The 15,958-nt window shown below is 40.0% G+C and overlaps 1 protein-coding gene across 1 annotated transcript in view; it reads left to right on the top strand.

Annotated features, from left to right (window-relative positions):
• Positions 1 to 15,958, top strand: part of LOC137293467 (TPR repeat-containing protein DDB_G0287407-like) — an 81,967-nt gene that overhangs the window by 64,059 nt on the left and 1,950 nt on the right. The window contains exons 24-26 of the mRNA XM_067824021.1: positions 6,504 to 6,750; positions 13,895 to 14,105; positions 14,932 to 15,153. Of these exons, the coding sequence (XP_067680122.1) occupies positions 6,504 to 6,750; positions 13,895 to 14,105; positions 14,932 to 15,153 (680 nt within the window). The remainder of the gene's footprint in view (positions 1 to 6,503; positions 6,751 to 13,894; positions 14,106 to 14,931; positions 15,154 to 15,958) is intronic.

The following is a 15,958-nucleotide window of genomic DNA, read 5'->3' as shown; positions in this document are numbered from 1 at the left end:
GGTTTAGTTTACTGAAAAAAAATAATAAATAATTCCCCTTTAGTTTGCCATGTAATGTACCATTTCATGTTTTCAATAGTTTGGCTTCAAGACACAATATCACACATTTTCAACGATATATTGACCCATAGTATACGTATTGTGGCACTCACTTTAGCTTCCTATTTATGCGATAAAAGACTTATTATCTCTTACAATGTGCCTGAAATCAATAATTGAAGCTACAAGGTGAATAGCTTCCAAACCAAGAATCACAAGTTGTGTGTAGGATATTTGTCAAGAGCGCTCCAACGGACAAAACTCTATGGGGTGTGCGTGAAATAATGTTCAGCTGGTAGTAGATGCAAGAGTTGATTTAGTGCAATGTTTCATTCAGACGTTTCAATTTAAATGTTTCCTTATGCAGACTCATACATTATTACTTTGTCTCCCTTTTCTTCCGAGGTACAGTGGAAACCTCTGTCCTATTGTTCCCTTGCGAACAGTCTAAAAATAGCTCACCCCCAATGGGCAGCTCTCCTTCTGATTATGATCCTGACCTTGCATGCTCTTTGTACCATTTTTCTGCCTGTAGCCTTAGCTCATGTGTAAATTTTTTGCTCATTTATCTAACATTTAATTTGAAAATTATTCATTATCTTTGTGAGGCAAAGGGTGGACAAGAAAAGGTAGGAAGGTTCAGAGAGCAGAGGTTGCCAAATCTCAGAAACAAGACCTTGAACGTATGTTTGATCCATTACTTGAGCCTAGGGATGAAATAATAGCTTTGAATAGGATTCTCAAGATTAGAAGCTCTTCAGGACCAGATCCACCTGCAGGCCACACCTGCTCTGACGAGTCAGTTGTCAACTATACTTTATCGAGAGCTCCTCAGATTGAAGTTGAGAGAGCCCATCAACTCACTTCTCACCAAAGGGGCAGTAGAGGTTCTTTAGCTAGACAAGTTATTCCCAAGGTTCTACCACTTTACTGGCACCAAAAACACTCCACAGAAAAGTTTCACGTCATCTACAACATGAAAAAATTCAACCTTGACTACCTGTTGAAGCCCAAGAAGTTCAATGTGCTACATCTACTGGACTTAAGATGTCTCATAAAGCCTGGAAATTTCTTGGTGAGCATATCTATAAGGTGCATACCTTCACATCCCTATTCACCCAGCCTTGAGAAATTTCCAGCATTTCCTGTACCTGGGTCAGCACTACCAATGGAAAGCCCTTCTGTTTGGATTGGAATAGCTTTTAGCCCTGTGCTTATTTACCTGTGTGAACATCATAGTATCTACATCTGCGAGGAATTTGCAGCGCTTTCTATTAAGATGATGGCATTCAGGTTCACCAGAAATAGCAGATCTACTCAGATGGCAGATGACCTTTCAACTGTTAACACAAGTGGTATGGTTAGTCAACTCAAGTTAGGACCATTTCAAGATATGAAGTTCCTGAGCATCAGATTCCTGTGAGCAAAGTACCAAAGGATCGATGGCATAAGATCAAGGTTTGCTTCTCTTATGTACTTAACTCATCTCTACCAGTCAGAATTTGGCAAAAGATTCTGTCTACTCAAGCCAGCATAGGCTCTTACTCAGAGATGCAGACTTCAGCTGAAATCCATTCAGAGGTTCCTGAGAGCATACCTAGATTGTCATGATATCAGTGTACCGTTACCTCTACACCTGAAGAAATTCCTGCAGTGGTGAAGTTAGAGCCGTTGCATCCGTTGCGTCCATCACAAACCTGCCACTGAGAAGCATGAACATAGGTTTGAAGTTCACTACAACACAGGGTTGATGCACTAAATCCCAAGCATTATTGACCTTTTTGTCTCCCCTCGCAGCCATGTTTGATGATATTTATACCATTTTTTTTTGTGCACCCAGCGACCATTCTTGGGCTCTCTTGTAGCTGATACGCAAATTTTGTTTCCTTTTCAAACAATCAGTTTTCCATTACAGAGTGTTTGTTTCGGTTTTAGAGGATATTGTTGCAGTTTTGGAAGTATATTTTCCTATTTTTGGTGATTTTTGTTCTGTTTTGGTGTCAATGAGTCCAGTTTGGATGATTTGTTGATGGTTTTAATGGTAGACCTGATTATAAGGAGAGAGGCCCATTTGGATGAGATGTTTTTAGACTATTTACGAGGGAACAGTATGACAGATGTTTCCACTGTACTTTGGAAGAAAGGGAGATAAAGCAATAATGTATGAGTCAGGACAAGTATAAAATATCAATTTTTATGATGAAAATTACATGATTGTAGTCTAAATATGTAATTTTTTTGGGACTATATTGTATGGAACCTTCCATGCTGATGGTATTAATGAGAGAAATGCATTATGTATTTTTAATGTGGTTTGATACAGTGCCTTTAAATCAAAATCTATGATAAAGTTATATACCAGCAGACATTTTAGAAAAACATGAAGAATTGTTGGTGTACTTTTTGCATATTCTGAATGAGTCTATCAATCAGCATAATTTTCATGAATACATCCCTATAATACTTGATAGCCATATTTCCTGAAACTTGCTTCTGATCCACAGGTTTAACTTGAATAACACTTTTAAATATCCATCACACTGTTTTGTCTTATTTCATAGTGGACTTCACAAGCACTCTCCATTAAAGTAATCTCCCCCTGTCATGTGCCAAAACTTAATTACTGTTCCTGTGGCTCACATGATCATATGTGTTTACTTGTTCTCTGTTAACATTATGAATTAATTGATTTAAAGATAAATCTAAAGACAGCCGATACAATTTAGCTAGGAAGTGCTGGGAGTGGGTGCCCAAATGCCATGGTCATTTGTCTTCAGATGCAGTAATTGTCCATCTCTATTGCCTGCAGTGTTAGAGAGATATGCCCTGCCAGCTAAGAAAAAGCATTCCCTCATTCCTGCCATAATGACAGAGTATGTTGAAAGATCTGCTGACGTTCAGAAGGAGTTGGGTGAGCATGATGTTCCCAGTCCGTTCCTGTCACAGCTGATTACAGGTTTATCAGACCGACTGATGCCCATTACTGAGAAGGATAACATAACAACATCATCTGTGAGTAAACATACTTGTTGGGACGCATCTGCAACTATCACCTTGGCAGAGGACTACCCATGCTCCCTGGCTTGTACTCAGCAGTGAGGATTTCTGCAAGCAAATCAGAACAGTCAGCAAGATCTCTTGATCACCACAACTTAGATGTGGAAGCACAGACTGCGTCTGTCGATTTCTTCTTTTACATGCTGAAATAGATGAAGTCCAAGATATGGAATTCATGGTGGCCATGCTCCTTCTAACTGATCCTGCCATCCAACAAATACAATTACCATGGACTACATGGATTGCTCCAGCCAAGGGACATCATGGATGTCTCCAGCCACATGGACTGCAGTCTCCAACCATATGGACTGCACAGGGCTTGCATGTCGGAGGTGATCTACTGGTGTGATGACCAGTCTGGAATGCACACATAACTTGTATAGTACCCTCATTGATAGTGCTACCTCCTCTTACACAACTGATGATCATGCTGTATTAAATTAACAGGAGCAGTCCTGTTAGACCTATCACTTGAACTGAGATATACCTTCATTGATAAGGCTGCAGTCCTGCAAGTTTTGTTTATTGACCTCCATGTCAGCAATGTCAGATCATGAAGACTTTTCAGCAGAGATTCAATGGCCTGAAGCTACAATGGTTAAGATATGGATGTCAGGACCAGGATATCAAACTTCCAGAAATCTCAACACGCTATCTCTACATATCTATGCAGGATCTAACATTCATTAGCCATGTACATCTCAAATTCCGTCAGAGTTAGATCAATCAAAATAGAACTAGACTCATAACACCCCAAGATGTAGTGTTCAAGGACTGAGGATGTCATCAGCAGACCATCATCTCTTTTCAGATACTTGACTTCTATCGAGCAGTTACTAGATTATGATTCCCAGATCTACCTTCTCTACTGACCTATGACCAGCTCTTCTCAGATAACAGAAGTCAGTTAGTTTAACAATCTACAACAGCTCCACCTACATGTACTGAGACAGACGGATTTTCAGAAAGTTTCCTCAGCTGTTATGCTCTAACTCAGAGCTTCAACATCTACTTTACGTGTTTATAAGTGGGATCAATTCCTGCAGTGGAGTACAGCAGTACTTATGATTGCAGATTTATTTATTCATCTCAGAAAAGATTTACAGCTTGTGCATGGGAGAACTGAAGGACTAGGTTTTCTTGTTACCAAGCATGGAATATATGATCCAGGAACCATTTCTTACATTCATTTGAACTAGATGATATCCCAAAACAACTAAAATAACAATTATGAGATGGGATTTGTCTGTGGTTTTATCATCTCTGTTACACCATCCATTTGAAGACATTGATAAAACAACTTCATCACATCTTGCTTTTGGAAGACTGCACATTTTTAGGGCACTTGGCACTGCCTCAAGGTTTCAGAACTGCATGTCCTGGATGTAAGATCAGTTACATTCTTGAAAATCCATCCAAAGTCATTATGAGAGAGTTACCAGTGTTCCCTGCCAAAAATTAAAAGTCTACAATGGGAACTTTGGAATAGATTTTTACTATTCCTTCTCTGAATCCTTTACTGGATCAGGATCTGCCTGACAGACTTTTATGCCAATAGCTCTCAAGTGGCATTTACCCAAGACTGAAGCTGCTGACACCTCCAAAATTTGGATTTCACGTCAGTCAGGAACACTCTGAGAAAGATCTATCCAAAAGTAAAGTGGCAGCAGGAATCAGGAAAACCATAAAGCTAGCTATTGCATGACGGAAGGGCAAAAACCTACTTATGAGTCACTCTGGGCCTATAAAGCCTATTTGGTACTCAGCAATCAAATGTTAGAGGGATGTATTCTTTGACTAGTACCTCTGATACTTGAAGTAAAAGTCTGTCAGTCCTTCACCTGGAATCCCAGGACCCTCATATGGGAAACAAAATGAAGTTTCTGTTCACATTAAGAGGAGAGAACTCCAACAGATGGCACTTGGAAGGACCAGAGGGAGTAAGACAGCACAAACTAATGGATGTTTAAAAAGACTATTCAACTGAATCAGAAACAAGTTTCAGGAAATATGGGTATAAAATGGTAGAGGTAGTATTCTAAGAATTATTTTCATTGATAATAACTCTGAATTTTGGCATCTTCGCAACTGCAAGATTGGCTGTATTTAACAATTCAACACCAAGCTAAGCAATAATTAAGCACATTCACTGATGCACACCAACATGAGATTATGTTTCAGTCTAAGTTAACTCACTCTCAGTGTATTTCATTACTCTCCGCCACTGAGTCTAACAAAACCTAGTAGAAGGTCGCGTCAGGTAACCTTTGAGTGACCAATGACTGTCCAATCAAACGCGAGATGGTTAAATAGATTTAACCAATCAGACAACGGCTACTATTTAGGGGATCAGAGGGACTTTCAAAATATTCAGGTCACTGACACAAATCTCTCCACAAACAAAACTCCGCATATAACACAGTTATTTGACCTGCAGTATATACGCTTTGGGGTTTCTGTTGACATGGTTACCATTAGCTAATATTTCCGCAAGATAACATCCTTGAATATTGCCAAAACCACTATTTTCAGCGACTGTTTACTCACCGTTGTCATGGTTGTATGTACGCTGTGTGTATCACCTGGAAGCGAGCGTAGGCTAAAGAGCATTTGGAATCGTTTGGGTACAAAACCTTTTTGAGATAAAAGGTATGTGCGAATGTGCACTTTCGGGAATCGGTAAGCTGTGTTCTGATTGGTCAATCTCAAAGGTTACCTGACGCAACCATCCCATAAGGTTTTGTTAGACTCAGTAGTGGAGTGTAACGAAAAGTACTGAGGATAAGTTTACTTAGACTGGATTATGTTTTTACAAACTATTGGTCCATCCACTGAACTAATTCTTGTTACATAATGGGATTGTTGCTCAATGTGTGAGGTGTCATCAAGATACTTTGATAGTAGGTTAAAATTTAGTGATGTTTAAAGTTCAAGGACATCAGTGATTTTTCATGTTTTTAGATCCTGCATGAAATATTTCCTGAACATGATATCATGTAGTTCATGCACAGTTCAATTCTCAAACCAGAACAATAGAGCTCTGAATAGCAAAGCCAGCATCCCAAAGCTGTACTGAATGTACTAACTTTGGCAATGTTTTCACTTGAAGAAAATCCTTTAGTGTTTATATTTTGGAACAGTTGCTTTGCCAAATGTATTCAAAGCCAGATTACAGTATAGATAACTGTTCTGAATGAGGTCATATATGGTGCTAGAACAAACGGCCATTACCTGAATAAAACACTTTCTGAGCTGCTATTTAGTTTCTTCCCATTGTATATCCACTACTCTTCCAGAATATGGCTTGCAGTGACGACTAATCCTATGGACTATAGTTTGCAAACACTACATCAGAACAATCAGCATCCTTCATTTTGTGAGCAGCATCCTCATGCTTTGTTTTCCAGTTGATGTCCAAACGAGGCTTGGCCGCATGGCTGACTGTATTGTGTGGGTTCACCACACAATGTCTGAACACTACATTGATAGCGAGGAATATGAGAAGGCTGACCGTATCCTCACAGCTGTATCTATGTGTAAAGAAAAGAGGAGAGCTACAACCTTTGTTTTGCTGGACGAACTTGACCAGCAGCAGCCAAGGTCAGATGTTAACCCCCGTCCAAGGGAGCAAACTCTGGAATATGGAATGGAATTGTGAGTTTTATCCATGGTTTTGTTGATATGTGTATGTTAGGCCAGTGTATTGGCAAATAAATTGTATTGCAATATATTGTGATTTGGGTACCCGTATTGTGATATGTATTGGGATATATTGGGAACTAAGTGTTTGTCAGTGAGTGACACTAATTGTACACGTCAATCCTTTTTTCTACATCATTAGTCCTAAACATATATGTTATAGCTCTGATAACAACAATCTCAAAATTAGGTTGCATAGTCATCAATTCTATTTTTCTTTGTATACAATTTATAGTATTACAGTATACAGTTTTGTCATTGAATAAAGTAGTAAAACATTTGTTGGGTATGAAAGTATGTATCAAAACCATGACATATGTTCTGTACCCAATATACGGTTCTCAGAAAAATTATTGCAATACGTATTGTTTGAAAAGTATATTGCAGTAGAGCAGTATACCGGTAATACCATGCAGCCCTAGTGTATATCCTATGGGAGAGTACTAATACTTGTGTATGTTCCAAGTTCAATTGTAAATGGAGAAACTAGCAGGATAGGGTTTATGGACCAGGACTTTTTTAGGCTTGAAAGAGGATAGAGTTTGTGAGATGTGATGTCACTTTTCAAGTCTTCAAGAAAGATCAAGACTGGCATATCTAATCTGTTATGGTGGTTTGCCCCTGTAATGTTTGTGAGAGTTATTCAGGACCAGTCTGAGGATAGTAGGTGATTGAAGAATTTACAAAAATGGAACATATTTTACATATGTAGCCCAAACCAGCAAAATATACTTGAGAAACACACACATGTTCATTAAATGTCCTTCACATATCATCCATATTTTATCCTCCATGTAACCTTCCACATAGATCACTCACCAATCCTGTTTCAGATACCGATATTATCTACATAGATCACTCACCTATCCTGTTTCATGTACTAATACTATCTACATAGATCACTCACCAATCCTGTTTCAGATACCGATATTATCTACATAGATCACTCACCTATCCTGTTTCATGTACTAATACTATCTACATAGATCACTCACCAATCCTGTTTCATATACTGATATTATCTACATAGATCACTCACCAATCCTGTTTCATATACCGATATTATCTACATAGATCACTCACCTATCCTGTTTCATGTACTAATACTATCTACATAGATCACTCACCAATCCTGTTTCATAGGCTGATATTATCTACATAGATCACTCACCTATCCTGTTTCATAGGTGGATATTATCTACAGAGATCACTCACCTATTCTGTTTCCTAGGTTGATACTATCTACATAGATCACTCACCAATCCTGTTTCATAGGCTGATATTATCTACATAGATCACTCACCTATCCTGTTTCATAGGCTGATATTATCTTCATAGATCACTCACCAATCCTGTTTCATAGGCTGATATTATCTTCATAGATCACTCACCAATCCCGTTTCATAGACTGATATTATCTACATAGATCACTCACCTATCCTGTTTTATATGCCAATATTCTTCACATATATCACTCCACCATTTCACATATTCTCTCCATATGTCATTCACCTATCTATCCCTGTTTTCCATATTGTCCACATTTATCACCCACCTGTCCATTTGAAATATTCTCCACATATATTCTGCTGGAATAAAGTAATTGTGCACAACATAAAATATAACACTTTTTTCTTACCTCTTGCCATCATTTGTGCATGCTTGTCTTACTCTTCGTAAACAGACTGCAAAAGTGGAGGTCAAAAGCTTGCTAACCTAACACTTGCAAAGATGGTTCAATTGAAGACTTATTGGTGACCGGAAAGGTCACCGCAGTCTCTCACGTCGCCATATGGAAAAGTGATTCCATTCTTATACGAATTAGACATGCATTTGAGACCTCTCTACTCTAGTTAATTTTTTAACTGCAGGGGTATATTTTGCCTTATGATCACTGTTGGTTTACTACCTGGTATGTTTTTTTCAGTTTCCTAACTTTGCATAAGGACGTATTCATCAGTGTTGTTTTTTTCATTCCTAACAGTTGTTTCACTTGGTAGTTATTCTGCTCTCTTGCTTCTTGAGTGGTGCCCATGAATTTTGGTTCTTTTTCGTTTGTTCCTCCCTCTCAGAGGAGGGGAGGGAGTCTTTGTCTGAAAAGACACATATCACAATAGTAATATGATGATGGTTTTGCTGCACATGTGGCTTAGAGGCTTATTAATGGGAACTAAGCCTCCCAGCGCCCCTTAAAAAAGAGTAAAGGTTGTGCCTGAGCCATCCTCTGATGTGCCACCAAGGATAGAAAAGTTAAAAAAGTAGTAAAATTGTCCCCAGTAGCCACAAATACCTCCCTATTGAATTGTGCCAGCTGTCTTGCTCTCACCATGAGAGTGCCCCGCTCATAAAGGCCCTTTTCAGAGACCGGACCAAACTGATATGATCCTGATTCCTTACACTGAAGAAGCAACCTCTCTCACTGAAAGTTTGCAAGGAATTCACTGGGGACACGATGGGAGGGAACAAGTCCGCACCACACAACCAGCCACCGGGGACTTGATAGCAAAATTGTAGTTTAATGGGTCTAACTTGAGATGGCATTATCGTCCTAAAGTTGGATCCATCCATACAACCATGTACAGTCCCACAAAGAACATGTAGTCAACTTTTAGCCTGGTATATTACAATGTGTCTTGGTATCATTGGATGGCCGTCAGTCAGTCCACCAGTTTGGCGATGGCATCCTCGACGCTGACCATGGACTGTTTCTGTGCATTGTAACTCATCCCAGCATGGATAAAGCAAGAGATTTTCTCATACAGGAATGCATGACATCGATGTCCTGAGCATCTTTCACTAGCAGTATGATAGAGATCAAACTGGAAACCTTGTGATAAAGAGGAGCTTTATTTTCTATTTGCCCCAGGGCATCGTAATATCATTGAAGGTCATTCTTAGCAGGGAGCAACTGGGCTCCATCGCCACCCAAATCATCTGTTTCAGTATTATCATAACCACCTTTGTAAAAGATTATTTATTTATTGAACATATACTATATATTTTCAATATATAAAATGGCATTGCAATACAGACAAAAACTAAATCCTTACTGAAAATTGAGAGAACCACTGGCATTCAAAGCTGTGTGTCAATCCATGATGATCACCAACAATCCAAGCACAATTGACGAGAAACAAACACTGTTGGTGCACTTTCCTAACCAGTACCTCTGGAGAACAGCGAGCTAACGGGATAACGCAAAGAACCAGGGGGTTTGTCTGGACCATTGTCAGCCAACTCGGTTGTGCATGGGGTCTCACAAGCCATGATGATGTTCTGGTGCCAGTTTTGCATCCCCCTCAACTTCAGGTTGCAGTAGAATCACATGCTGTTTTACCAAGTTAGTGATGGAGAGTGGCGAGGAAGGTTGCTACACCATGGATAACATCAAGTTGGAGTTTGACAAGATCACATACCAGTAATCGTGGCATTAACCATCCCATATGATCGCATACTGCGTCATCATAAAATCATCATGAACAAGAGTGATACATTGTGGAATATTAATCTGAATGTATCCGCACAATCGATGAAGGGCATTTTGAAGAAGAATTTTGGCTGTTTCAAAGGGTCAATGAAAAGTATTGGAACCCCAAGATTAGGTCGATGGTGTACCCAACCAGCTGTTCAGCCACGGCATGCTTCTTACCATTGAGATCCAAAAACTTCCGGCTATCAAATGCTTGCCAGAAATCAGTGCAATCGTCAAGGACCTGGGTTTAGCCTATGTAATGCTAGGACTGTAGCTGATGACCAAGTATGTGCTGTGGCTACACATGCAATCCACAGATGATGATTGGTTGCATGGTAGCAGGCATATTATCATCAACAGTAGCGAGGGGATCACCATCCAAATCTCCAAGAAGGCTCAAGCCACGGGTTGATTATATTTATATTTCTACACTATTATGAATGTGCAGATCAATAAAGAGAATGGAAGATTCGTACAAATCATGTATTGGTATCGAACTGCCCCTGGAGCCGCATTGCATCATGATGTGCGGGCAGATGTGATGCGTTAAAACTGCATTCATGCTGGACCTGCTGGAAGGATACTATCAGGACAATCACATCGTCATTCTCTGCACGATGCTGGCAGTCAGTGGCAAAGCCAAGCAGTACTTTGGTGGGGACCTCACACTCACAAATTTAAAAAAATGCCAACCCAAGAAATCAACAAGATCTATGCACAATAAGAAGCTGGACTCGAAAATGAAGAAGTGAAAATAACAAAAACCATAGGATCGACAATGACACAAATCTATGTCAGCATCACATCGTATTCCCCTCTGAGTCCACCGGAACATCACCAGTACATGTGGGAAGACCTTAAGAAAGATCTGTTCATCGACCATGTTTTGAGCGCCATCAGCTGCAAAATGTTTCATCAATACAGGATGCTGTTGGCTCCTCTGACTGTGGCCATCATCACGGCAGAAGCATTGCTGATTTAAAGACAAAAATATAAACTACACTATACAAAATAGCATCGACTGAGAAACAACCACAACTGAGGTGAGGAACCTGTCCCACAACAACAGCAACCATCTGTGGAACCGAAAGTGATGAAAACCGTGACCCAAAAAAAAGAATCCCCCAAAAGCTGTTGGTATTTAGGTGATTATCACGACCTATATTTCAGAACAGACATGCTCCTGCTGCCCGACATGTTTGAGACATTCAGAACGTGTTTGAAGCAGTGTCAACTCGACCTTGTGTGGTACTACACCAGCCATGGACTCTCTTGGGATGCACTCTTGAAGAGAACTGGTGTCAAAGTGGAATTGTTCACCAATTATGACATGCACTTGTTTGTTGAGAAAGGCATGGACGGTGGGATTTCCATAGTCTCCAAACGGAACGCAAAAGCCACCAACCCATATGTGGAAGGATATAATCCAAATCAACCTGCCAACCACCTCCTCTATCTCAACGCCATCAACCTGTACGTCTCGGCCTTGAGTCAAACTCTACCCACCAGGGGATTTGCATGGTTCGACGATGAGATCGATATCATGAGTATTGTGCCAGATTCAAACAAAGGCTACATCCTTTGTGGTTTTGGAGTATCCTGCAGCATTGCACACATCGCACAACAGCCATCCACTGGCTTCTGAAAGGATAACGGTGAACCAAGACTGGATGTCAGACTATCAACAAATGTTGCTTGAAAAAATAAGCTGGCCAACATGGAAAAACTCTTTCCGAACTTGATGCGCAAAACCAAGTACATTGTGCACTATCAGTAACTGTACTTGTAGCTAGGCATCAAACTGACTAAAATACATCAGGTGCTGCGGTTGAACACCGAGCTGTGGATAAAAGCCATCTGCGATTTTGGTGTCTCAGCAAAACCATGTTAAACTTGAGAAAACGCGTTTCGGTCAAAATCGTACAATCTCACGAGGAAGGAAAACTCCTAGCCAGTCAGACCTTCAACTGGAGCAAGCTCTTCGATGACTTGGCAAGGTTTTACATGAACAAAAGTTGCATCACACTCAACCGGCTGGTCTATGTAGGGACAAGCATCCTTGATCTGTCGTACGACTTTTACTACAACCAACTCAGCAACAATAAGGTGACTGATGTGAGCTGCTGTACATGGACACAGATTCCTTGTTGTTGAACATATGCACCAAGGATGTGTACAAGGACATGGTGAAACACAGCCACCTGTACGACCCAAAATGTATTCCATCCAGAAAGCTGATCACAACAAAATCCAAAAGGCAGAAAGAGTCAAGAAATGCATGGTGAAACACCACATCAAACACACCCTCTTCAAACAGGCTCTTTGATAAACGCACGTTCAAACATTCCATGCACTTGTTGAGAAGCGACAAACACATAATATCCAGCATCACTTCTCCACAATACCTTTGGATACCAAACGATAGTTTTTGAACGACAACATCCACACGTATAGCTATGGGTACCAACAGTCTGTCTAGGCCTCAATGTGTTGGGAGTTTCCACGACACCCCAATAAAGGAAACTCCACTCAATACATCAACACCTAGGCAGACTATTGAATAAACGATAACATGTATACATCATGGAGAAGATTTACTACAGCCATTGGGGTTACTGGAACAGTTTGGATGCCATCCCAAAGCTTGCTAAAACCACTTACGTCCTGAGGATACCGCCAAAGCTTGACTCAAAAAAGCAAGCCATCTAGCAAGTGTACCACAATACATAGTGTGAAGACAGTTTGAATCAAATCCATGACAACTGAATCGCTTGCATCATCGCAGTGCAGCAAAGAGAAAAAACTACCGAACCGGGTCGTCATTTTTGTACCAGCCCAGTGAACTAAAAAGGAAGGGAGAAACGTCACACCACAGACCCTGTATGATCTATGAAAATGTACCACATTGACTGAGTGGATATCAAAGACTACGATCTGAATTTGTATTCCTTGAAAGATGGAACGTGTAGGGAATTTGTCTAATAGGAGTTGTTGATCGTCCCTCATGACACAGTATTACCCCCTTCTTATGAAAGATTTGTCTCTGTCTCTCATTATTGGCATGTGGAGAACTGTTGTTCAGATGTCTCAGAGTGGACGTCCATGGACTCAATATTTACTCCTCCCTTCATTGCGTCATCAGGCAAGAGAAATTCGCCAGCCTGCATGATAGTTTAGGTCTTATAGGCACTGAACAGTTACAACGTCTGATGGATACATTAGTTGATTATAGCTTCAAGACCCGAGAATGCGATGTCCCATACTCCTTAGTCCACTTTGAGGAATTCATGGCAGACCCACTCCAAATTGTTGCCGAATATTATGGCTACCTTTAAACCAGGGACCAAATTCAGTGCACATCAAAGGATGGCTTGGGCACAACCCTCGCTCTTTTTTAAGGGGTGCTGGGAGGCTTAGCTCCCATGAATAAGCCCTATGTGTGGCAAAACCATCATTGTATTATTACTCTCACCTATCTTGTTTGAGCTCCACATATCCTCCACATAGATCACTCACCTATACTATACGATCTTCACATATCATCCACATGATCACTCACATATGCTGTATGAGCTTCACATATCTTCACATATATCATTCACTTGTCCACTGATAATGTGTATGCAGGTTCCCTGACAATGGAGGCCTGTTTGAGCGCAAAGTGAGGGTGCACCATGTTGCTCGTGGGGATCTTACAGGGCTGCAGGATTTGCTCACTGCCAGGAATGCTGATGTGAAGACATACATTGATGTTGTGGACTGGTGTGTGGAGGATGACAAGCCTGGTATTGCTGCAGAGGTTATAGACAGAGCTCTCCAAAAGTTCCCAGGCAACCAGGTAAACCACAGCTGGTCCTCATCACTTCGCAGTGGCTATGTTCAGACAGAAAAAATGGTCCTAACCTTTAAGTGGAGAGGGCAGGAGGGTGCCACCATTCTCTGTGCACTGTTGTGTACTTTTAGTTTGTCAGAATCCAATGAATTTAGCCTGATCATTATCCTTGTTTTGTCAACGCCCTGGGAAAGATTAATATTATTTATGTTTATCATTATCACATTGAATCTAGGATGTGCTAATAACACTGAATAAACTAATGGATGAGAGCTTAAATAGCTGTAAAGAGCAAACAAAGACTGTTAATCTAATCAAGTGAAAGTTTAAATGTCATTATTATCAAACAACAGTTTTCCTTCTTCTTTTCTTTATTGTTTTAAGAACTCTATTTTCCCCACTCTGTATCTGAATTTGGTGTGGTGGGAGAGGTGACTGAGACAGGAGATAATGTTACTCTGACCCTAATTTTGGAAAACTGCTTACCGAAGCAAATATTTGTTAAGCAGCATAATTATTTGTTCCCCTTACGTAATTTATAAAGAGATTTATTTATTTTCTGGTGATTTCTGTCACAGGTTTTTATCTGCTGTGCTTGTTACAAAAGTACTCTGCTTAGAATACAGTGAGTGGCCAAAAGTCAACCTACCTCTCAAAACATAGGCAACGTAATGTCATTTGTGAACAGACTTTTGGCCACTATTTTAAGTAAGTACTCCAGGAAACATTTGTTGCAGGATACAACTTGAGACAACTTGTGATGAAGTCCAGCTAGAATATGGGACATGAATTAGTTTCAGTGCCTGCTACATAACTGCTTCCTTGTTCCCAGATGCTGATAGGAAAGTTGATGTCTGTGTGGTACAGTGTAAAGCAGTATCAGAAGGCCTTGACCTTGGTGAAACAATTGGATCATGAAGGTGTCCACAGTGATGAAGTTCTATTGAACTGTGCCCAAACAATGCATCATTGTGGTGAGAGTGAGGGGGCTTATCAGTGGCTGAATAAACTGTTGACTAGTGCTGACTCCTTATCTGCTGGAATGAAACGAAAGGTAAGTGACAAATACACGTACCAGTCTTGTTAAGAAGACAAGCATGACCAAAATCTGTTTCACTTACACTGAATATTCTAGTTAACAATTAAGTTACACACTAAAATTATATTTAAGCAACATTACAACAACTAAAGATGTCATTTCACTGAATTTTATACAAGGACTTCTTCTGAAATTATACAGTCAAAGGGGCACTGATGCTGAGCAATTTCCGTGGACTGGTTTCTTTTGTTATTGTTTTCCTCCTGTGAGTACCCGGATGATATCCCAGAATTCATGACTGGTTCGCTACCTCTGCTGTGCGCAAGTGATAGTTTAGACTGACCAACAAAGATGAAGTGAACAAATTAAACACTTTGAAGTTAATCATCTGCCAGTGGTAAAAAAAGTGGTTAGACCTGAGAAATAAAGACATCAGTGTACGTAGTAATAGTTTGTCTTATAACCATAATTAGTTTCTTGATAAATTTGTACGTATTTTGAAAGTCAGTTAAAAGAAATACCACACAGTCTGCTTATACTCATAGTGAATTTATAACGTGACTGTAACATCCAAACATTGTATAGATTGCTAACATGAATCATAGTGCATGTTTTCTGTAATACAGATTCTGCTGAATGCTACAACAAATAAATTTAAACAAAATGCAGATATTAAATTTAAAACAGACTGAAGTTATAGCAACAATGTCAGGCTGATACCTCGTTCAGGAATGTATCCATCAATATCCACATGCAAGAACGATATTCCATTCATCTGCAGCTGGTGATCCTGCTCTATGTCTTATGTCTTTCAACAGTC

The sequence above is a fragment of the Haliotis asinina genome, chromosome 8 (assembly GCF_037392515.1).
Source record: "Haliotis asinina isolate JCU_RB_2024 chromosome 8, JCU_Hal_asi_v2, whole genome shotgun sequence".
Lineage (NCBI taxonomy): Eukaryota > Metazoa > Mollusca > Gastropoda > Lepetellida > Haliotidae > Haliotis > Haliotis asinina.
Note: the sequence above shows the minus strand (reverse complement) of the source record. Positions and strands in the feature narration are given on the sequence as shown.